Source organism: Equus przewalskii, chromosome 31 (genome assembly GCF_037783145.1).
Source record: "Equus przewalskii isolate Varuska chromosome 31, EquPr2, whole genome shotgun sequence".
In the NCBI taxonomy this organism is placed as follows: domain Eukaryota; kingdom Metazoa; phylum Chordata; class Mammalia; order Perissodactyla; family Equidae; genus Equus; species Equus przewalskii.
This window is the reverse complement of record NC_091861.1, coordinates 15,997,644-16,023,121: the sequence shown is the minus strand read 5'-3', so window position 1 is coordinate 16,023,121 and position 25,478 is coordinate 15,997,644. Positions and strand designations below refer to the sequence as shown.

The 25,478-nt window shown below is 36.6% G+C and overlaps 1 protein-coding gene across 1 annotated transcript in view; it reads right to left on the bottom strand.

The window, feature by feature from the left end:
* Nucleotides 1–25,478, bottom strand: part of USH2A (usherin) — a 746,622-nt gene that overhangs the window by 591,446 nt on the left and 129,698 nt on the right. Inside the window, exons 12-13 of the mRNA XM_070602521.1 lie at nucleotides 4,593–4,788; nucleotides 214–855 (exon numbers count right to left, since the gene is read on the bottom strand). Of these exons, the coding sequence (XP_070458622.1) occupies nucleotides 214–855; nucleotides 4,593–4,788 (838 nt within the window). The remainder of the gene's footprint in view (nucleotides 1–213; nucleotides 856–4,592; nucleotides 4,789–25,478) is intronic.

The window sequence follows — 25,478 nt, the reverse complement described above, 5'->3', positions numbered from 1 at the left end:
AGGGTCATCCCAAATACAGCAACACAAATATGCCACATAACCTTGAACAAATTGAATAGTTATATCTGTATTGGATAATGGTACAAATACAGCAATGATGTTGGAAATAGACTTTTTAGAAATCCCAACCCAGAAACAAAGAGGAATCACCAGATAAGGAATAATGAAAGGAAAGTCATTGTGCCCTGAAAATGTCATACATTTCTTTCTTACCTGGTTGACACTGATTACACCTTCTTCCTTGACGATTAGGCAAACATAGGCACTGGCCACTGATTGGGTCACAAATGGTCCCAGGCAATGTCCCCAAGGAGTCACACTCACACATCTGGCAGCCTTGGAAATTGCCAATGGTCAAATTGTACCTGTGAGGCTCACACTGATTACAATGAAGACCTGTTACTCCTAATTTGCAAGGACATTGTCCTGTTGATTTGTCACACAGCAGAGAGCCATTTACTGTTCCACGGCTATCACAGTTACAAGGCAGACACAGGAAAGAATTATTTTGCCGCAGGTAGAAGTATCTGTCCAAACATTCATTGCACTGTCTCCCTCCAACATTGGGTTTACAGACGCACTGCCCTGTCGCAGCATCACAGACACTCCCAGGGACAGATCCAGCTGCATCGCAGTCACAGGCCTTACAACTGGAGATGTCCAGCCCATAAAAGTGTTCTCTGCAGGTGTCACACTGAAGTCCTTTGGCTTCTTTTTTGCACTCACACTGCCCGGAAAGAGGATTGCAGAGTTTGTTCACTGAGCCGTGGACGTTACACTGGCAGGGCTCACATCCGTCATCATTAAAACTTCGGAGAAATTTAAATCCAAAATTGCAATGATCACATCGAAGGCCTAAAGATAAAATGTGTTTTAAAAGGTGAGGATGAGAAAATGATCCCATTCAAGCTTTCAAGATAGCTGACATACAAACAATGCTACTGCCAACATTTAATGCAAACACAAAATGTTGTGTTTTCTTACAAGCAATGCCATAGAGGGCTGATCATATACTCAAAATACAATGGCAATGCTTAATTTGGCACTCACACCCAACTTTATTTTTGTAATGTGCTGTACAAAATTTTATTTATTACTTAATGCAAATAAAAATGTTTAATGCAAATATTGCTTCTGTTACATGTACAAGAGTTCTTTTCCTCTTTAGCAAATATTAAAACTATTATTTTAAAGCTATTTAACTATATTAAAACTGTTCTTTTTCCTTACTTTATATTAAGAAAGCACAGTCACTTAAAAGTAGAGAGCAAAATACATTTTCAAAGGCATACAGAAGAATCACATATTCCCACATTATTTTCCTTGAAATCAGAATCCCCTAAAAATGTTTATAATACAATGGTAAGCTGATAACTATTTTTGTGATAATAGTATATACGCTTGCTTCTGGATATCATACATTTACATAATTACTATAAATAAAACTTATCCAGAGCATTTTTTATTTGAATGCTTTTATATGCTCCTATATTTTATCATTTTCAATTAATATAAATTATGCTCTCCTTGGCTCATAAAGCAATCACATTGCTTGTCATATTGTGTGATTCAGAACATACTTCTTTAAACACTAAGTAAATTCTGCTCTTTATATTACTTCTATTTAAAAGAGACATATAGACATTTCACAAACAGAGAAAAATGGTTTTTCACCTAAACTTAAACCTCTGACAACTTAGGTTAGTTTCCAAAAGAGTCTACAAGGCAAAAGAATAAACATGTTTTTGAATAGTAAAGGTTGAGATGCAAAATACTCCCTTTAGATGGTCTTCACATATCCATGAATTTAAATAACTATGTGGGGTTGAATCAATTGAAACATTTATTTCAAGCTATAATAGCAATAAAAAAAATTAGTCCTAAAATAAGAGTCAAAAACACACTCAGGAACTCATATGTAGAAAAACATTTCCTAAACTGGAAGGAAATGCATAATATATATGTATATATATGGATAAAAATTCAAGAACTCCAACGGAAGGCAAGTTCTTTAACAGTGATGAATGGCCCACCTAAGGCATATCATTTAATTTCAATAAGGAAAATAAAAAAGGACCACTATTGCTGCAAATTTTAAAAATAACTGTATTGTTAACAAGAATTATGACTCATTTTGAACTATTAAAATTGGTCTACATGGATTCATATCATATCAGTTTTAAAAATATGCGCAGTGCTTATTTGAATATGCCATACATATTCGTGACAGGTAATCTATTCCTAACGACACTCAGAAAGGCCTAGAGGGTACCACAGTCGGTGTTAACAAGTGCAGGCGAGTTAGCACACTTGGCATTTAATTCACATTCTTCTCCCCTTTTATTCTAGATGAATGACCTACTTTAATAAAATTATTGGTGCTAATGTATTTTACCGGTGATAGAATCATTAGTAAGATTTAACAGTTTTGTTAAGTCTAACAGTTTGCTTTGTGAAGCACAGACAAGACACACTTGTATTTTCTGTTGTTGTTTTTTTTAATCACATTAAGAAGGTAAAATTGAATAACGTTACTTGCTAATCCCATTAGGAAAAGAAATATATATACATATCAGGTTTACATTTTGATTAAAAAGACTGCCTGTGCAGAAATCACTCTAGAAATAATATCAAAATGATGATGTCATGCTCAAAAATACATATTTATATTTTCCTGCAGAAAGCCATCTGGATCAACCAATAATATAGGTAAATGGCAGGGAGGTCATAAGAAATTCCAAGTAAATAGTAAAGTTTGGTTTTTTTCCCTTCTTAAGCTCTGGCTTCGAACCATCACAGGAAAGATTTTATTGATATAGGGCCATAACCATTTCATTGTCTTTAAAGACCTTCCTTTAAATTTTGTTTTCACATCTTGAGTTTAAAATATATCTCACATTAAAGAACAAAGGATGCCATATAGGTTGAATTTACAGATCTTAGAATTCATTCAGCAACACAGATAACACTCAGACAAAAATGTGCTCCTCTTTACAAGTTAATTATTCTTTTCATCGGAAAAGTTAGTTTTTATATGCTTGAAATGCATAAGGGCAAGTTATGTTAAAGATTTTGATGCAATCTTTCTTTAAACTAGATAAATCTTGTGTAATACCATTAAGCATGGCCATATTCTTTTTCATTTTTTATTTTTTATTTTTTTTTATTTTTTTTTTTAAGATTTTTATTTTTTCCTTTTTCTCCCCAAAGCCCCCCGGTACATAGTTGTGTGTTCTTCGTTGTGGATGCTTCTAGTTGTGGCATGTGGGACGCTGCCTCAGCGTGGCTTGATGAGCAGTGCCATGTCCACGCCCAGGATTCGAACCAACGAAACACTGGGCCGCCTGCAGCAGAGCGCGCGAACTTAACCACTCGGCCAAGGGGCCAGCCCCAGCCATATTCTTTTTTATTAAATTAAAATGGAATGCTTGTCTAGCCAAATTGTATAAAACTATGTATTTATATCTATATATATAAAAGATAAAGAATTAGCTTTAGCGTTATATCACAGAAAGGAAAATGTTATTCCGAGTGATATGTTCCTATGTATGTGTATAGGGATGTAAGCATTTGTGTGCATGTGTGTGTGTGTGTGACTGCCAGGCACGTTTTTATTATTATAAGGTTCAGGTCAGTGTTAGAAAAACCATGGAAGGCTTGGTGTCTTGGATGACAATAAAAAGGTGAAAGTCTTTTTTAAACTTCCTATATGAACCAAGACATGTTCAGTTACAACACGAGACTCACTTCATCAGGAAACTTTCGTCTCATAATATTCTCATATATCAAAATTTCAAAGTGCATTATGTACATAGTGCATTTTGGGCACTTGATAAATTTTGTCCTTATGTGGCTGTGGTTCCCCTCAAAAATGTTGGATGTAATAAATTGCTATAATCAAATCTAATTTCTGAAAAATACCTGTGGGAGTAACAAACAAAAAAGCACGTCTTGTATAAAAAAATGATAAATAACACCGAAGGTAGCTGTTTATTATAATCAGCTTGGCAGTGAATTACAAAATTAAAATTATGTGGCCCTTTATAACTAACTCTAGCAATGGACGTGATCTGTGGAATTATATTGACTTGTTTTGCATTTCATAGGAACAGTTCAAAGAAATATAATAGAAAAAAATGGAAAGATTTATCACAAAGGACCCTGTAGCACAGAATATTTTGAAAAAAATCCATTTATTTTGGTCTATTAAGAAAACTAGCATGGAAATGATTTGCTTAGAACTCATTAAGTGTAAAACATTTTGAAAAAGTGCTAATTTTCTAAAAGAAACATCTAGGCAGTAAGCAAATTATATTTTTCTATGACTTATTAGTACGGCCCTATGTGAACTAACACATCTACAGAATAAAGAAACTTCTAAAGGGTTGATTAAACTAAGCTTCAAGGTGTAGTTTGATAGAATTATTAATTTAATCATTTTTAGACAGTTAATTTCATCCAAATTGTTTTTTTTTTCCCCAGCCTGCCTTGAGCAAGGAAATCTGCTTTACTCTTCAGTTAAGAAATCAAATAGAGAATTTTATTCCAGACGGTAATAGAGACGTGACTGTAAACTTTGGCATTACACATACCAATAACATTTGCTTTGCACTTGCACTGGCCTGAATTTGGGTGACAAGTAACATCTCCATCCACTGTCCCAGAGGTATTACAGTTACAGGAACTGCAGCCATCAGGGTCCCACTCCTGTAGATTGTAAAATCCATTCTGGCACTGATTGCACTGTCTGCCAGACACGTGTCTCTTACAATTACACTGGCCTCCAATCTGGAGAAGATACAACATTTTGTAGAATGATGAACGTATCTATTTTTAGATAAATTTGCTCATTAGGTACAAGACAGGGAGGGAGGGAGAAAAAAACTTTCAATGTTAAACAGACAAGAAGGTAATAAGGTATTTTTCCCCCTGACACAAAAATATGGAAAGCTTCGGCGCGATGAATATATAGAACTGAAAGAAAATACACCCCAGAGAAGTCAGTAGGATATGACTTAAGGGAAACGTGGAATGAAGCATTAAGCACCAGAGAAAGAAATCAAAATATAGTCATGTGGAGACTGAAAACAGAAAGAGCCAGCAGTTAAGTTAGTCTTTACAACTCTACCTCTCTTTTTGTTCCTCTCATTTACTGTCCTGTTAATCCAAACTGGTTTTATACATGCCAGGTGCTTAAACTAAGGAAGAATCTTTCTATAATATTATCATCTCGTTAAGGTTTTAACAACGTCTAAAATAAAGTTCTTTGTTAATAGCATCCATTTACGCTCACTGATACTGATCCTGCTAACGTTTTTTTTTCACACTATTCTGCTTTTAGGAATATTTCAGTATACTTATTGTTTATTTGTAGCAGGATGTAATTACATTAAGTATAATTAGCTGATTTATATTATGGTAAAAAATGCAAAAGAAAGTTACGTGTTTTAGAGCATTGTCAAGCAAAGTAACAGCTGAAAAAAGGAGTATTTTTCCTCTTAAAGCTGCTGTTTAAGAACGAAAATATGTAAAATCCGTAATCCTCATCTATGACATACATAGACAATACCACGTTGGTTATAGAAAGATGATTAAGAGCTAGAACTTTTCGTAAGAGAACATATACATATAAAATGTGAAACAAATACGAGAAATTCAATAATAACTTATCTGTTCACTGGAGATGTGCATGCAGACATCAAATATCATAAAGTTCCTGGCAGTTCCCCCCCTGATTTCCTTTCACTTGGACTGAATCCAGCCCTCCACATTTGGGGACAGGGTCATCACAGAGGGAAGTAACCTATGGCTTGAATCACCTTAAATCTCAGAGATATTCCAAAAGTTCACATGAGGTTGGGATGCAATTACAAAGAGGTAAAGAAGGGATTTTTAATCAAATAATTTTTACAAATCTACCTACCACTCTCCCGTTTTTCCTTATCTGAGAAATAGGGACTCATTGGAATCATTAAGGATAAAATAATTGACATGAAAACATCCAATAGTTTGATAAATAAAAGTTCATACATGCACCAGATGTTGTTGTAGAAAACAAGGAGCTTCAATAGCAAAGACACATGTAGGTCCAGAAAGATACACAAGGACCATGAATTGTCTCCTTGGATCTGGCTGTATTCCCCACCCCCACTCTCAACCAGACCCATGGGAACCAGACCCTTACTCAAGATAGGCATTTGGTTTGGTCTGCAAAAATAAATGGCACTTATTGGTGGGTATCTGTTACATGTATCTGTGAAATCTAATAGGCCTCTGATTACATAATTATAACACTTCACGTCCATCACCCTATAATTAAGCCCTTATTTTTTGCTGTTGCTTCACATGCATTAGTCTTGTTCTCCAAACAGATGGCAAGTACCTTCAGGGATTGGACATACGTTATATTTCTGTCAAAGAATAACCTTATAAATTCTCCACATCTGAAGAGCGCTCTTTCAAAGATCAAGAGCAGGAAAGAGTGAAAAAAGTAAAGAGAAATCAAAGTGTATTCTGGCAAAACTTTATCTCCTATACATTTCGTTATATTCTTATTTAAACGTAATGCATATATTACATAGAACTTCCTTAACTCTTGAAATGTAGATAAGACTGCCTATAACCCTAACTTCATTCCTATTGAAGGACAAAAGTGCTCCTAAGTTGATGAGAATTCTATTGATATTTCCATGGTCACCCTGACCCTAAATTTCTGCTTCTTCCATTTTGGAATCTTCTTGCCACCTGAGAGCTCTGCCTTGTATCTGCCTAGAGGTGAAATTTAGCCAATGCCTCAATTTCAAGAAGAGAAGCTCTTATTAAAAATAAATATGAACTAAACTTTACCATAGATTTTGGGTGGAAGAAGAACGAGAGCTTTACTTTGTAAATTTTTATATCTTTTTACTTTCCCTACAACTGGGGATTTTCATAGGCTTCTGCACTCCAATTAGTCACCATATCTGTGCCTTCTCTCTCCCTACTCCTCACTCCTCTCTAATGCCTGTCTATTTTTCCTCTTTACACCTGACTCTCACCTTTTACACAGAACATCTCAAAAGCATCCATTATTGCCTTGATTTTTTCAACACCTCTGTCTTATCAAGGTTTATTATGTCGATAAAACTAAATCTTTCAATATGAGAAACTCTGCAGCAAATAATATAATGTTACTCCCATTTCATTAACCTAAAACTTTGTATAACACATATAGATTATAACTTCTCTATATTAGCTATACCTTAAAATGTGATTAAAAAGTAAGTGATAAAAGGCTGTATGGTTTTAATGAGCTCATTTTCATCAGTTTCTCAAAATTCACCTGAAAACACAAATTTACTTTTGTACAACTCAACTGTTGATACTCTTCATTTTAAGGAAGGGACCATAAATCTACTCATACTTTAGGACCAATTCCTGTCCACCAAAAGGTGTGCCTCTTCCCTTTAAAAACATGCTTCCAAAAAGTCAGATACAAAACGTGTCTGTTTCCACACTCTTTAGTAGAATACTTCTACACTAGATCTAGATTGACCTTTGGTTTTCTTTGGCCAATAGAATGTCAGCAAATCTGATGCAAGCAGAGACTTGAAATGCTTGCCACTTTGGAGTTTGTTTTCTCTTCCTGGGGTTCAAACCCTGAGACCACCTTGTAAACAGACTCAAGCTATCCACTGGAGGTTTACGTGACGTGTGGAAGAGACCTGAGTTGTCCGGCTAGTAGTTGCTCCTATCACCCCACTTAACAGCCTGCTTGACAACAACTGGATATATCAGTGAGGCTTCTAGATCATCCAACTTCCAGCTGACCAGCTAGCTAAGCATAGATGAGTGAAAGATCCCAAATGAGGTCAGCCAAGCCAGCCCAGACCACCGCCAAGCCAAATCATAGCATCCTAAACTAAGTAAATGGGTTTTGTCATTTTAAGCCACTAACTTAGCAGCAAATGTAACAGATACAATATCATTGACCAGAATTTAAATTACATTTTTATGCCTACCTGCCAGGGAGGTTGAAAAATGTAATTTATTCTCTATGATTATCTCGTCAGCTAATATTGAGATTTCTTTAGTAATGTAGAAGGGAAAACAAATAATAGGGTACAATTGCTGTCTGATAACAAGCAAATGTATGTTCATACTTCAAGCCATGGAAATTCTTCTGCTCTTTAAGGCTTAAAATATGGTCTTGGTTTTGTAAGTTTTGGTCTTGTGTGCTTCAAGCCACATGAGCAAAGAGGAAAAAAGATGCTCTCCATGAGCTCTAGTTAGAAACTCAGAAATAACTTTTGATTAGCCTGACTTGGGTCATATGTCTTTTTCCCTAGTTTCTTTCTTTCTTTTTCTTTTTTCTTTTTTTTTTTTTTGCTGAGGAAGATTCACCCTGAGCTAACATCTGTTGCCAATCTTCCACTTTTTGCTTGAGGAAGATTCATCCTGAGCTAACATTCATGCCAGTCTTCCCCTATTTTGTATGTGGGACGCCACCACAACATGGCCACCAACAAGTGGCGTAGGTCCATGCCTAGAAACCAAACCCGGACCACTGAAGTGGAGCATGCCGAACTTAACCACCAGACCACGGGGCCAGGCCCCACTTTTTTCCTAGTTTCTTAAGAGAGGTCTTTCTTCTTTTCTAATATAGAGAATTGGTGCTTGTATTATCCCTAAATGTGCTATATAGTCACCTCACAGTTTTGATATATTGTTTTCATTTTCATTCAATTCAAAATACTTTGTAATTTTCCTTTGATTTCTTCTTTGATCTGCAGGTTATTTAGAAGTCTGTTATTTAGCCTCCAAATATTTAGGGAAATTCCAGAAATTATTCTGCTATTGATTTCTCATTTAATTTAATGATTATAGTTAGATAACGTACTTTATATGCCTTGACTCCCTTTAAATTTATTGAAGCTGGCTTTACAGCCCAGAATTTGATCTATTTTGGTAGATGTTTTGTGTAGACTGGAAAAGTACGTGTATCCTGCTGTGCTGTGTTCCATAATTGTCAATTAGTTCAAGTTGGTTGATAGTGTTGTTCCAATCTTTATATTTACTGATTTTCTGTTAGTTTTCTATTAATTATCAAGGGAGGGATATTGAAATTTTTGCCTATAATTGTAGGTTTTTCTACTTCTCCTTTCAGTTTTGTCAGTTTTTGATTTGTGTATTTTTAAACTCAGTTGTTTGGTATATAAATGCTAAGAATTATTATATCTTTTTGATGAATTGAATTCTTTTGCAATATGACTTTTCTTTATTCTGGGTGAAACTTTTGCTCTGTAATCTACATTTTCTGATATTAATAAAGTCACTGCAGCTTTCTTATGATTTGTGCTTGCATGGTATATCTTTTACCATCTTTAACTTGTAACCCGTGTATATCTTATATTTAAAATGTCTTTTTTAATAGGCAGCATGTAATCAATTTTTAGGGTCTTATATTTCATTCAATCTTCCAATCTCTGACTTTTTTATTTAAGTTCTCTACATCTTCCTGATTGTTATTATAAACATATTTTTCTAGAAAATTGTCTTTTAATTTCAGTGTTGAGATTTATTTTCCGTAGCATAAATATGTTTATAGTATTCATCCTGATGTTTTTATATACCTACCATATATACAGTTACATACTCTTTTTTATGCCTTTTGTTCTTATCAACTTTGCTTAGGGTTTCTTCTTTTATTGGTTTTTTTAATCAAAGAGCAATACTTAGAATTTCTTGATTTTTTTTTATAGTTCCTTTAGTTTCTGTTTAATTTTTTTTGGTCTTTTCTTTTTCCTACAATCTTTAGGTTTATCTTCTGGCTTTTAAGTGGAGTATTTAGAATATTCAAATTTAACATGATTATTGATAATCACTATGGGTAGGTTTAAATCTAGGATCTTGCTGTTTCCTTTTGTCCCAACTGTGTTCCTCTTTCCTGCCTGCTTTTGTATTGCCTCATATTTTCATGACTCCATTTTCTCTCACTTTTGGCTTATTAGCTGTAACTCATCGTTTTCTTATTTTAGTGGTTTCCTTGAGGTCTATGATACGTGTCTTTATCACAGTCTATCTTTAAAGGGTAAACTACTTCACATATAGTATAAGCACCTTACAATAGCATGCCTCCCTTTCTCCTCCTAACTATTGTGCTAATGTTGTCACAAATTTTACTTGCATATGTATTATAAACCACTTAACCCAGTGTTATCTATTTATACTACCAATTATTTTATAAAGAGAATTAAGCAATCGGATCATATACGTACCCAGGCAGTTACCATTTTTGGAGCTCTTCATTTCTTTGTGTAGATCCATATTTCCATCTGATATCATTATACTTCTGGCTGCAGGAATTCATTTTAACATTTCTTATAGTGTAGGTCTGCTTGTGATGGATTCTTTCATTTTATGTATTGTAAACATTTTTCATTTCACCTTCACCTCAGAAAGATAGTTTTGCTAGGTATAGAATTTTAAGTGCATCAGTTGTTTTTCTTCATGTACTAAGTGTGTTGCTTTGCTGTCTTCTTGTTTGCATTTATTTCTGACAGGAAATTTCTTGTCATCCTTATGGTTCTTCGTCTGTATATAATGTATCTATTTCCTCTGGCTGCTTAATGTTTTATCTTTATTCTTAAAGAGAAAATTATCACTTGTTTTGAGCAATTCCGTTATAATGTGCCTGTTGTAATTTTTTACATGCTTCTTCTTCTTGGGTTTTCTTGAGTTTCTTGAGGCTACAATTTGGTGATTTTCATTATACAGTATTTAGAATTTTTCAACTATTTCTTCAAATATTTTTTTCTGTCCCTATTTTCACTCTACCTTTTAGGTAGTCCAATTACACACATATTATGACTCCTGAACTAGTCCCACTGCTCACCGACACTGTTTTTATTTTTCCAAATTATCTTTTCTCTTTATGGACAGGTTATAATGCTATGACTTCAAGTTCATTAATCTTTTCTGCAATATGTAAGTACCATTAATCCCATCCAGTGTATTTTCATTTCACACATTGTAGCTTTCCTCTCTGGATTTTTGATTTGTGTCTTTTTTGTACCTTCCGTGTCTCTATATAATATTTGAACATCTAGAAATGTGTTCTAATGCTAATTAAAGCTGTGTTTTAATGCAATTGCTTGACACTCTAACATCTGTTTCAGTTCTGGGTCAGTGTTTTTTTTGTGGTTTCTTTGAGGAAGATTAGCTTTGAGCTAAAATCCATGCCCATCTTCCTCTGTTTTATATGTGGGATGCCTGCCACAGCATAGCTTGATAAGCGGTGCATAGGTCCATGCCCAGGATCCTAAATAGTGAACCCCAGGCTGCCAAAGTGGAGCATGCGAACTTAACTGCTGCTCCCCAGGCCAGCCCCTGGGTCAGTTTTGACAGATTGATTTTTGTCCTCATTGTAGGTTGTATTTTTCTGCTTCCCTGAATGCCTGGTAATTTTTTATTGTGTGCCAGGCCAGGTAAATTTTTTCCCATTGGGTGCTAGATATTTTAGTTTTCCTAAGATATTCCTGAGTTTTGCTCTGGGATGCAGTTAAATCACTTGGAAACAGTCAGTACCTTTTGGGTCTTGCCCTTAAGACTTACTAGGTGGTACCAGAGCAGTGATTAGTCTAGAGCTATTCTCCACTACTGAGGCAAGATCCTGTTGTGTACTCCACTGCTGTCCTGTGAATCATGAAGTCTTTCCAGTTTGGCTGGTTGAAACAGGCACTATTCCCAGCCTCGCATGAGTGTCAAGTATCGTTAAGTTGAAACTTTCAGGTTGTTCTTTTCACAGCCTCATACATAGGCAATAATGTTCAACAGTCAGCTGAATACCTAAAGAAGGTACTCTGCACATCTCTGCAATTATCTCTCTGTGCTGCTTTCTCTGCAAACTCTACCCACTTTGGACTCCCCAAACTCTCACCTCCATCTCTTCAGCTCCAACCCTGGGTTCTCCTTCCCTTTTCCTTGGCCTAGAAATTCTCTCAAGGCAAAATTAAGAAGATTAAATGTGCCTATTTCCTCCTTTTCCTGATAACTCACTAAAATTGTCAGAGTAAAACAAGTATAATCCATAAATTTTTTTTTTTTTTTTTTTTTTTAAAGATTTTATTTTTTCCTTTTTCTCCCCAAAGACCCCCGGTACATAGTTGTGTATTCTTCGTTGTGGGTTCTTCTAGTTGTGGCATGTGGGACGCTGCCTCAGCATGGTCTGACGAGCAGTGCCATGTCCGCACCCAGGATTCGAACCAACGAAACACTGGGCCGCCTGCAGCGGAGCGCGCGAACTTAACCACTCGGCCACGGGGCCAGCCCCTATAATCCATAAATTTAATGCGACCAGTAGAGAAACCAATAAGGAACAAATAAATTTCACAAAAAATTTCAAAGACAGAAAATGGAAGGAAGACACACAAATGAATATTGACAACATGCTCAACTCATCAAAGAAGCTATAATACGGGTGTATGGGTGCCGGCTGAGTTGGTTTCTTAAAACAAGAGAACTGATTTTTCCTACAGAACCTCTAAAAGCCTTAGGATTTACAGATGAAAGAACAACAAAAGAAGTAGGATACAGGCTTAGAGTTAGAACAACGGCTCTCAACTAGGCATTATTTGTCCCCTAGAGGACATTTTAGCAGTGGCTAAAGACTCTTTTGGTTGTCTCGACTGGGGGAGTGGTTCTACTAGCATCTGGTGGGTAGAGGCCAAAGCTGCTGCTAAATGTCTTACAATGTACGGAACAGTTTCCCACAACATAGAATTATCCAGTCACAAACATCAATAGCACTGAGGTTGAGAATCATGATTTAGAGAAATTCTACATAGCAAGTAATTATTTTTGCAGGTCCTCCTTTCAACCCTACACAGCCAGGCCAACTACTCCTACTCCATGGTGACATCAGTCTTATTGTCAAGAAAAATTGAAATTAACCAGCTCCATCATATTAGACCATCAACAGTTCACGAATGGGTGAAGAATAGGGCAGTCATTGGAGCATTAAGTGAAAGTCTATATATTAAGATATGGGCACCCTACTCCCTGCCACCATTCCCTTTCTCCTACACTACTTCTAGAAAGCCAGGAGCCAGACTTATTTTCCATATAGAAACTGGCAGAGAAAAGCTAAGAGATAAATTCTAAAACTAATTTCTGGGACTCTGACTCTACAGAGAAAACCTCTCTTGCTGCTCATACAAATAAGAGTAAAGTCCAGTTTGGAAGTGTTTTACCATTTCATTGCAGAAGAGAACAGGCAGCAAGGATTCATCAGACATTTGTGTAAAATGTCTAACTTGAAAAACGGGGACTGAAAAAAAGAAGAAATAAGGGGAAGAGGAGGAGAAAGAGGAGGCAGAAGAGGAGGAGAAGAGATAATAATCTAGAGGGAAAAGAAAATATAGGGAATAGAAATAGAAGAAATCAACAACCAATAATAATTAAATAAAACACCTCTGTAATTATTATCCCCAGAAAAATAAGGTAGAATTTGCACTTATTTAAAAATATGGAATACAAAAAGCCTTAAGAAAGCAACAATTCATGAGAAAAAACTGCTGAGTATTAAAGATTCATTAGGCAAGATAAAAATCTCAACAAAAAGATTGGAAGAAAAATTTGAGAAAATTCTTCTGAAAAAATAATAATAATAGAGATGGAAAACAACGTAAAAATATAGGATTTCCAGAAAGACAAAAAATAGAAAAAAATGAGTGAGGAAATTATCAAAGTATTAATACAAAATAAGCAGTTTTCCAGACAAGAAGCCAAAAGGCTCACCATGTGCTGGAAAATTAATGGGAGAAAAACCCACATTAAGGTACAATTTCATGAAGCATTCAAATACTAGAAATAAAAAGAAGACCAAATATTTCCAGAGACCAATAAAATAAGTCACATATAAAAGAAAAATGGAATATCGTTTGAGTGTTCCACAATATTACAGTAACCTAGAAAACTATATCATACTTTGCAAATTATGAGTAAAATTATTTTCCAATCTAGAATTCTATACTAGGTCCAACTATCAGTTACCTGTGAGGAAAGAATAAAAAATACATTCCAGACATACAGTGATTTAAAAAATTTAATCCTTCTCTGAGAAAGCTACTGGGGGATATGACTCCAACAAATTAGAAGGCAAACAATAGCAACAAGAATGGAAGGCGTGGGATCCAGGAGATGGAGAGTCAGAGTGTGTGGAACGTCCCAAGCTAATAGCTGAGCAGGAAGCCCAGAGAGCCATTGGTCCAGACTCGATCCAAAGGATGGAACATTCTGAGAAGAAGGTGGGGCCATACATATGGAATAACTAAACTTGGGCATATTAAATATAAAAAGCTTTATGATATGCATGTGACAGAGATGTCAGGACTTGGGGGAAAAATCAGTGACAGATATATAGAAAACTAAACAGATATAAGCCAAAGGAATTATTTACTCTTGAAACCATTAAATCTTTAAAGAATTAAACTATTAAATCTAGGTAGAATGAAGTATTATGGATATTTTTGAAGATAGAGTCAACATGATTTGCTGAGTAATTGTATATGGCTGCTAAGAGAAAGAGAATTCAAGGATGATATCATGGCTTTGCCCAAGCAACTGCAAGGACAGGGTTGCCATTAACTGAGATGGGACAGGCTATGAGTGAGGCAGATTTGGAGGAGAAATTAGGAGATCAGTTTGGGACACATTAATTTGAGATATGTCCCTGATATCAAGTATTTAATTGGAAACATGAGTGTGGAATTCATTTGCATATCGTCTATGTATAGATGGTATTTGAAGTAAATATCACCAAGGGAATGAATGTAGATAGAGGAAGGATCCATAAAGAGAGTTCTGGAGCACTCCAACAATAAGTGATCAGAGGGAAGAGGAGCAAGCAGCAAAGGAGGGAGAGAAGGAATAGCAAAGGATTTTGGAGGAAAACCAGGAGAATGTGCTGTGCTGGAAGCCAAGTGCAAAGAGAACGATCAATGCTGTCAAATCCTGCTTGTATGTCAAGTAAAGCGAAACCTGAGAACTTCCCATAGGTTTAAAAAGGTCCTAGGTGATCTTAAGAGAAATCATGGTATAAGGATGAAAATGAAGACCTGACAGAGTTTCAGGAGATAAGAGGAGAATAGGATTTGGAGGCATGAGCATAGACAAGTCTTCCAAGGAGTTTTGTTGAAAAGGAGAGAAAGGAAATAGGACAATAGCTAGAGAAGAAATTATGGCAAAGAGAGTTTTTGAATGGAAGAAATAGCATGTCTGGTTGCTGAAGAGGATAGAGCACAGATGCACACAATGGTAATAGAAGGGAAAGGAGAGATCAAGTCCACGCCAGAGTCACTAGGGACCCCAGCCTCTCCTTCAGGAAGTTGATCTCTACCTATTTGGAGGCTTTTTCAACATGGAGCTCCTCCCGAGTTAAAGCATGTTTCTCTCCTCTGTTATCCTATAACATTTTGTTGCTATATTATACCATCCTACAATTTCTCATTGTCTAACTTATATTTATTATATGGCTGTCTGAAAATACCTCTCCCCAGTAAACCTTCAGCAACCCAATGGCCATAACCCTTTCCACTTTTACATCACCCATGGATCCAGCAGGATGCTTGATGTGGAATGGATGCTCAACCAGCTCTTTTTGAGTAAATGAGCCTTTGATTTTTTCTCAGCATTCCTTTCATCACAAGAATATCAACAACTTTTTTGTTGTTGTTGTTGCAATATTGCAATCAGAGTGCTACAATGCCTTAATATTTTTTCTGCTTATTAATAAATAATCCCATGCAGTATTATAATTCTTATAGAAAAATTAACTGACTTTTCCAAGGCCTTGCCTAAATAGAAACTGAGAGCTCCATGGCAGCGATCCAGCCTGCTTATGCACAATGCTACCAGGTTTTAGAATTTGACATTTATGCATATTCTGTGTCGCTTCAACTAAATGGTGTAAGTTCCTTAATCATTTGGATTATGTGCCATAATTACTAGTCACAGTATAAACTATACTCTGAACTGCCTAAATCTATCTTAAGCTTATCTATAACAAGAGCATAATAATATCTACCTCATAGGTCTGTTGTCAGGATTAACTGAGATGACTAATGCAGAAGTGTTTAGCATAATCTCTGGATCATAGTAAGTACTTGGTAAAGATTAGATATAACACTTACTGTCTGTATTTCACACTGGTAACAAACAAATGGTAGGTAGTAAATTATTCAAATGATTGATAGCCAAACTTTTTACCTTTCATTTGATGGATGTGTGGCAGGTCCCTGCAAAGTGAAAGGCCAATCATTTGCATCCTGTGCAAGGATCCCAAAGCCTTTAGATGGTCCTTCTCCTCTCTCTCTCGCTTATTCCACTCGAGTGACACAGCCACTTTTCTGTTCCTTGAACACATCAGGGATGCTCCCATCTAAGGGGGTTGGCCTAGGCTGTTCCCTTTGCCTGGGTGCCATCTACAGATTTCTGTACAACTAACTCCATATCTCCTTCAGGGCTCACATCGAATGTCACCTTCTTAATGAGACCTGCCTTGACTACATATCTAAAATATGTAGTCCCTTTATTAAAATGGCACCCCTGAAGCCTTCTACCTTATCCAATATCTTCCATAGCAGTTAATTTAGTAAATAAGTTTACTTTTTTTGAACACTTACTGGTTATTATTTCCCCAACCCCCCTTCCCAAACCACACTACAATGTAAACTTCACAATAGCAGGAGTTTTAGTCATTTTATTATTTGTGAAATGCATTACTCTTCATTTCACGTAAGAAGAAACTGAATCTTAGAAAGTTCAATTTACTTATTGAGGGCCAGACAGCTAGTAAGTGGCCTAAGTCCCACATCCACACTCATAATCACTATGCTAAATTCACTCTGCTTGTGATAAGCTACAAATCTAGTGACAGCAATCAGAAGAGTGCTGGACCCAAGGAAGGTCAAGGCAATGGCCAATATTTGTGAGGAGCTGGACCCACAGTGGGAAAATCAGGCAAGCAGTCCAGTTATTATTTTGTGAATTTCTCTGAATAGCACTGAGGTTTGCTAATGGTTGCTATATATTGCCTCGTGACCACACTCAGAACCTCTCCTTTTGGACCACACTACAGACGTCTGCTGTCCCAGGCTATATAGCAATGGTGGATGTACACAGTCAATTGTATGATGATTGAAACAACAAATTTGGCAGGGATGTTAATGACAACAGGAAAGAGTAAGTGTCTGCAATAATTACACTAGTCAATTTTCTCACCTATCCTCCATTTTAAGAGATGGAATTCTGTCAGGGTGAATTCAAGGCATCAAATAATCCATTTATGATTTCTTTTGTATATGTGAGAGTAGCAATTAAAGAAAATATGAAGTATGATTTAAAGGTTAATAAATTAGGTGAGCACAGTGAATATTTATCAGAGGTTCTGTATGTAATAGACACTACACTTCAAGTAATTTAAAGCAATACTTAAAACTGAAGAAATATCTGCCTTCCTAAGCACTCATTTGGCTGGTGGTAGAGAAAATCTAATGTTCTACAGATTACGTCTTCTCAAAGAATTCACTAAAAGCCAATGAGGTAATGTTGGTGTTGCCAAACAAAGTAAGAATTTGAAAAGCAAACTCAAAAGTTGCAGAACAGGAAGTCTGCCTTGGAAATTAAATTGGATTTAGAGGGTTTTATTTGAACAGAAAAGAAATACAAAGGAGGGCAAAAAAGAAATCTTTTGATCAATGAGCACATTCTTAAGAATATTCTTTTCTTTTTCAGAGATGACTATAGACTTTTCTTTTAGAAATTTTTTAACTCTTAGTCTTTCCTGTTGAGAAATTCGTTCATTTACATTGTCATTCAACAAATGTTTGATCATATACAGCCACATGGTATGTATCCTGTGAGTTGTATAAGGTCATATTACACGAGCAATACCTCTGTTTCCACCACTTTTTTCCCTCAGAATTTCCACCATTACCCAGAAATTGTATACAGAATGATTTCCATGAGCCTGCTTCTTTCCCCTAACCCACTTAATAAACTATCAAATTAATTTCCATCTACTCCAATTCTGATAACGAGAATTCTGTGGAATTTTAAAGGTGAGGTGGAAAGAGTGGAACATTCTGAGTACAGAAAATAAGAGGATGCATTTTCTGGAAAAGAAATTAAAACCAGGTCCAAGTTGTTTTGCTTTTTATTATCAACATGTACTAGAAATTCTACAAGGCATGTGATCCACTACTTCTCCCCTCTGGGGTGGACTGCTCCCACTGCCTCCTCCCGACATCACTGTGTCACTCCTGTCCTCAGAGATATTCAATTGTTCCCTATTGCCTACCTAATGAAGTCCAAATTCCACAATGTGGCCTCATCATGCCTCTCTAGTCTCACATAGCATTGCTATCCTACTTAGTGATGGCCCCAGAGTTTCCACAGGAAGGGCTCCATGGCAGTAATTTGGCTGGACATGCTGCTCAAGGATTATTGTGTAGCTATCTTTGCACTGCAAGCACATTATTCTTATTTAGACCATAAGCCAATTTTGAATGGCTTTGTGAAGGGCAATGATGGGAAGAGGAAAGTGATAACGTAGGGCTGAGGGGCTTGATGTCTGCCAAGAACCTTCTTATATTTCCACTGCCCATATGGTATCACGTTTTCTGCAAATAATAATAGTTCTGCTCCTTCTTTATTGACATTCATGACTTTCTATTTTTTTATTTTGCACTACATTAGACCTCTGTTACAATTTTGAAGAGGAGTTGTAAGAGCGAACATCCTCATTTTGTTCATGATCTCCAGGGGAAAATGTTTGTTTATTGTTAAGTATGATGTAAGCTGGAAGTTTTTTGCAGTTGCCCTTTTCAGATTGAGGAAGTTCTCTTCCGTGTCTTGTAGGTAAAGAGTATTTATCATGAAAGTGTTTTGAATTTTTTCAAAAATTTTTCAATATCTATTGAGATTGTTATAAGAGATTTATATATTTTACTGCATTAGTTGATTTTCAAATGTGAAACCAACCTTGCGTTCTTGGAATAAATGCCATTCAGTTGTGACACATTACCTTTATTATATATAGCAGGATGCAATTTGCTAATACATTATTAAGATATTTTATATCTATGTTCGTAGGAAATATCCAAGTGGACTTGTTTTTAAATGTTTTATCAGGTTATAGGATTAGGGTTAGGTAGCCTTCACAAAAAGATTTGGAAAGTATATCGACCTCCTCAGTTTTCTAAGAGTGTATGGAGGACTGACATGATTTCTTCCTTTCTTTCTATTTTTTCCCTCCTCAAAACTCCAGTATATAGTTGTATATTCTAGTTGTAAACCCTTCTCGTTCTTCTATGTGAGCTGCTGCCCACATGGCAACTGACAGACGAGTGACGTGGTTCTGTGCCCAGAACCAAACCTGGGCCGCCAAAGTGGAGCATGCCAAACTTTAACCACTAGGCCACCTGGGCTGGCGCATGATTTATTTCTTTATGTTTGTTCACTGGAGAATTCACCAGTGAAGTTATCGGAGCTTGAATTTTTTCTTGTTGAAAGGAAATTTGAATTTTGATTACAAATTCAATGTCTTTAATTTATAAGGAGCTATTTAGATTTTCTATTTCTTCTTACATTAGGTTTATCTCGATGCTCTATTTCTTCTTGCACTAGTTTCATGTTAATTTGACCATTTCTTTTAGGATGCCAAATTTATTAGGAGAGAGTAATCCATAATATTGTATTAATATCCCTTAGATATTTGTGGAATATACCGTGATGTCCCTTATTTTTTTATTTCTGATGTTGGCAATTTGTGTTTTTCTTCCTTTTTATTGATCAGTAACCAATTTTATTAATATTTTCATAGAACCAACTTTTGAGGTTATTTTCACTATTGTTTTCCAATTTCTCTTTGGCTAATTTTCACTTTTGTCTCCTTACTATGTTTTTATTTTGCTTTTTCCTGCCCCATCATCAGTCTTCCGGCTCAGAAAACATCAGCTTCCCTCTACACCTGGCTGCTACTTGTTGATGCGGTCATTTGACTGTTCATCTGCACTTGTCTTTAGTGTTTCCCTTCCCCATCTCATAAGAGACTTAAACTACCGACAAAGACTTGGGTTGGGGTGGGTGTAGGAAAAGTTGAGATAGTGCAGTTGAATATCGTGGTGAGTAGGTGAGAAATGGAGGACAGGATAGGCATTGATGGGTGCAGTAGGCTGAGAAAGAAGAAATGGAAGCCATCACAGAGAAAGACAAAGAACTAAAGAGCTTGGATTTTTTCCACATATTCTATATTTTCAGTTTAAGTTATGCAGTAAAACTCAAGAGGGTCTCTGGAGGAATCAGGGACAATGATTAGATAATCACAGAGTTCTTGAATCTCTCCAAATCCCAACATAAAAACAGACGGAACTAAAAAGCAAAGCCAAAAAAAAGCCAGGAATAACATTTATGGCAAAACTTGGTGACCAGCTATCACCAGAAACCCCCAAAGAGAAGCAAGTGGGAGTGAACCATAACAGTCACAAGACCTGAGTGATGTCAGTGTCTGTGTGGGAGAAAGCAGACAGAAGACGCGGGGCAACTGACTTCTCAAAGACCTGAATACTAGGAGACTAAAGTGCAGTGTGCCATTTTGAGAATGGACAACTGAAACGGGGAAGGGTTTTGCTAATCCACTAGAAGGGATCATGAGAGATCCGCAGTGGGAACTGAACAGACTGGAGAAGTCTAGCTTCCAGGAACTCTCAAACTGACTGACCAGGGCATACTTCCATGACAAGGAAGGAGAAACTGTTAAGAGTAGATGGGCAGAATAGATGGCTAAAATAAGGATATAGTACTTAAAGACAGAAATTCTGAAATTAGGATGGATTTATCATTGGTAATGAAAAAAATTAAATATTTCTAAAGTTTATTTAAAAATCAAACTAATAAACAATACATTTCAGGAAGATTTACCAGTTTCTGAGTGTTTCTTTTATTCATCATTTTGTACACCTTCATTAGCACAATGCCTGGTACATTGTAGCACCCCCAAAGTATTTGTTTATTGACTGAATGAGTTATTTAAAAGTTGTTATATTACTGAAATGTGTTCAGGAAATATTTCAAACATTATAGGAGTTATAGAAATCACAATTCACTTTTGGTAGAAAGTTAATTATGACTGAAATAGCTTCTTGGAGAATGTTTACTCCAAATTCTCCTCCTTTCAAGTGAAAACACCATCAGTTTGTAGTTTTTAAAATATTTGTCTCAATCAAGTATACATGCCATTTTTTTTTTTAAAAGATTTTATTTTTTTCCTTTTTCTCCCCAAAGCCCCCCGGTACGTAGTTGTGTATTCTTTGTTGTGGGTTCCTCTAGTTGTGGCATGTGGGACGCTGCCTCAGCGTGGTCTGACGAGCAGTGCCATGTCCGCGCCCAGGATTCGAACCGATGAAACACTGGGCCACCTGCAGCGGAGCGCGCGAACTTAACCACTCGGCCACGGGGCCAGCCCCAAGTATACATGCCATTTTTAAATGCTGAAAAGACTTTGAGTATACAAATCTACATCCAATATATGCTTAGTGTATTCCAAAGTTGAGTCCTTTGATTGTCCACAATCAAATAAATCAACCTACAGAATTAAAAGTCTTTGATGGTCAAGACCAGGAATCTTCATTTAAAAAGTTTCTGTTGGTGATTTTTGTGAACACTAAGATTTAAGAACTAGTGTTTTAAGTACTTGCTACCTATTCTGTCACTCCACTAAGTCAATTCATTCCTAGGGACTCAGTTTTAGTCTTTTTTCTTCTTAGCTGTGCGTCTCACCAAATTACTGATAGGTCCATCATTGAGCATCAAAGAAACATAATCTTTCTCAACTGATTCAATACTGGAGTATTTATAGTATTAAGCACCTAGATGTAAATTCTGGAAATAGACCAGTTTTAGCAATTTGGGAAAAAAAGGCTTTATTAAATATTTAATCATTTGCAGTACTGCTGGTGCTCTAAGGAAAATTGCATATATCTCTGTCTGTCTGTCTGTCTATCTTCATACAGTATATTCTCCCTGTTAGGAGCTTGCTCAGCCCCAAAATTTGGACTCTGAGAAGGACTACAGATTTCTAGTACAGACACAATGACCTCTTTCCTTAAGCTTCTGCCTCTCCAGAGAAGAAAAGTCCACATTAATGTCACAGGCTACCTTTGTAAGGGACTCATTCCACTTCAAAAATAAATGAATGAATCTGCAGTGGTTTCTGCCACATATAAGTGTCACGAATTGGAGAATGCCAGGTGAATAATGTACATCATAATACTTGTTTCCATTTAAGTGTTTTGTGATACTGCTGTTTATCATCTTGCTCAGCTGTCGAAAATATTCATTTGAGAAGAAAAGCTCGTACATTGGTGTAAAACCAAGATGTCTTTTCTTTTCCATTCCACAATGCCTGTCATTTGTCAGGCTGGTATATTTTTATAGCTCCCCTCCTCTTCCAAAAGGCATTTCTGAGAAACTGCTTTCCAAACTTCCCCGCCATAATCTCTAAGGAGTGTGAAAAAAGGTAAAATTCTGAAGCATGCTCAAATAAAGCAGTAGTGGGAACGGGATACATTTTTTCTCGATCTTTTGAGTGTTCAAGGCGGAAAGAGCGTGAAGAGGTTCCCCACATATTATTGTTCCCAGCAATGGTTACATACTTGAATGGTTTTAAGAGGAAATACTGTAATTATAGTCTTTCTAGTTCTCAAAGGGGTATAATTTCATATTGCATCATACTCTTTTTTTCCTGGTTTAGGTCTGTTTCACTTAGAGATTATAAGCTATAACTTGTAAAAGATGCATGCAATATATGTCACCATGTTAAATTAGAGCATTTCATAAATGTCATCTGAATGGCAAAACTGTACAGGGCGGTCTTATTGTAATTTGCTGCAAAATTAATATGGTGGTTATTAACAAGACGATGTTTTGACTTTATCACAATGGAAGATCTCACAGTAGCATTTAAAAAATATTTCCCAACATGAATAAATGTGTTTTCCATGTCTATAGTTAATGTTGTATAGAAATATGCCTTTAGAAATCTTATCGCATTTGGCGTCACAATCTTTTTTGTTTTAGTTTGGTAAAAATGATCAAAGTTGCCGTGAACTTACATAGTTAGAATGCTTGCCTACTATAGTGTTAATTTATGGAACCAATGAAAATGTAAATTTCAAGTATATTAAGAGAGGAAGATGTCCATCTGAGATAAGAAAGAAAATAAATAAATCAGGCTTTTAAAAAGTGCCTTTACTAAATATTCAAGTTAGTTTATGTGTAAGATAATAAGCTGACTCCTTGGTAAATATTAACCACTAAGGAAGCTACATTAATTCCTCAACATCACCCAAATCTCCATCTGAGAATTGTATTCATTCTAAGAAATTAATTAGCCACTCAATTATATGCACAATTTACTTCCTAAATATTTAGGAATTTTTTAATAGTTAGGATTAAATTAATAGGGTTTGGAATAATGGTCCCGAAACAAATGGATATGTTTCCTTCCTCTTTTTGGATAGTGTACATAAATATCCAGTTTGGCAACTTGCTGTGGGTTCCTCTTATGTGTCAGGCACTGTGCCCACTGCTGGGAACACAGATTTAAGTTAGACCCAGCATCTCTAACCTCAGGTTGGGCTTTGGAAACAAACAACACAAGGTTTGAATTTCTGCTCTACTCCATTATTACTTGGGGTCTCGGAGGAGTTACCTGACTTCTCTGAGTTTCTATATCCTTAATTATACAATGGATAAATTAATAACTACTTCACCAATTTTGGTAAGGACTGAATTAATTGAGTAAAAATGCTTGGCATCATCCTCTGCACAAGGCAAGAGAAAAACAAATGGAACATATGAGAATCCTACAGACTAGTTTCTGCTCTCACGCATTTTTAGCAGCGTGTCATCCACCTGCCAATCTGTCCTATATATTTCAAAATGCAGCACTCCCACACACGGCACCGAAATCGCACGCAGATGGATCAGGGTGGAGACCAGTCTTCTGCCCACCAGGAGCTGAAACGTTCCCCAGTACTGCAGAACACTGTGGAGCCTCGCGCCCTCACCACTAGTTCACCCTTGATACTGGAAGAGCACCCACCTCAAATGATCAGTGCATTGGTTTGGTGGGCCAAGGAGGAGGAAGGCTGGCTCTATGTCATTCCCGAATAAATCAGTATCATCAAAAAGCACATACAAAAGGTTGCTATGATGTACTAATTTTAAAACAAACTTACCACCTCTATCTCTATCAAAATAAACAAATAAATAACAGATGTTTTTGCCTTTTTGTCATAACCCCCAGAAGATGTACATATATAACAGTAGCTGATCTTGCTAAAAAGTCTTGAAATACTCGTATATGGAAATTGCCTGCAAGATCTATGATCTCTAAGGATCCTGGATGCACTACTGCTCTTTAAGCTTGCCCACTCATCTGGAAGCACCCAGAGGGGCAGTGATGACTTCCTCATTTGCCTTTTCTTGGGGTCTCTCTCTCACATGTACTGATGAACGTCTTTCCACCTTGCATGCAAGCTGGTTCTCCTCCCACATCCAGTCCTCTTCTGCTGATACATGCTGCCATGGTTGTAGCATGCCACCTTTCACTGGTGCCTCTGCCACTATACAGATTCCGCTCCCAAGAAGGCACTACCACCTATATTAATGGTCTGGTAACTCCTAGATGCTTATAAAGTACTATATTCTCAGAGGTTCTCATTAAACAGAGACCACTCTCTTCTGTATGTGGAAGAGAATACCCTTCTCACTCTTCAGCTACCTTCTGTCACATTGGCATTGAGCAGAGGTGGCTGGCTCCCCATCAAGACCCATTCTCCCCTTCCACAGTACATGGTAGCTAGGAACTGACCGGGCAGCCAGGCACTACATTTTTCCAGGCTTCCATGTAACTAGTGTAGCTATTTGACTAGTTCTCACCAACACGATGATAGCAGAAGAGATGTGTGCCTCTTTCAGACCAAGACATTTAAAAAGCAAGAACTGTTTTTCCACATTGCCTTTCCTTTCCTAGGGAAAGGCAGAGCTAGGCATAGAAGGAGCATGAGTCCCATTTGAATTGATATATGGAGGAGAGCCCTAAGCAACTAGGAATAGCTGCCTTCGAAGGGTTGTATGAGCAAGAAATAAATGTCTGTGTTATTTGGGCCACTAGACATTTTGGGGTCTATTTGTTACATCTGTTTAGCCTGTCCTAACTAGTATTGGTAGCAATGCAATGGGACTTGTTTTATATTATCTCACACTTGTTAATTAAAGCAATTCTCCCAACATCCAATTACTCCAAAAGTCCCTGCCAATGTTCTCATTACCATCAAATCTAGCGTCAAATGCTAGAGTTATTATTTGGCCACACTTGTATACCCTGGCCCTTGGGATGAGCTCATTCCCAAGGAGATGCCAGATGTGTCCAAACG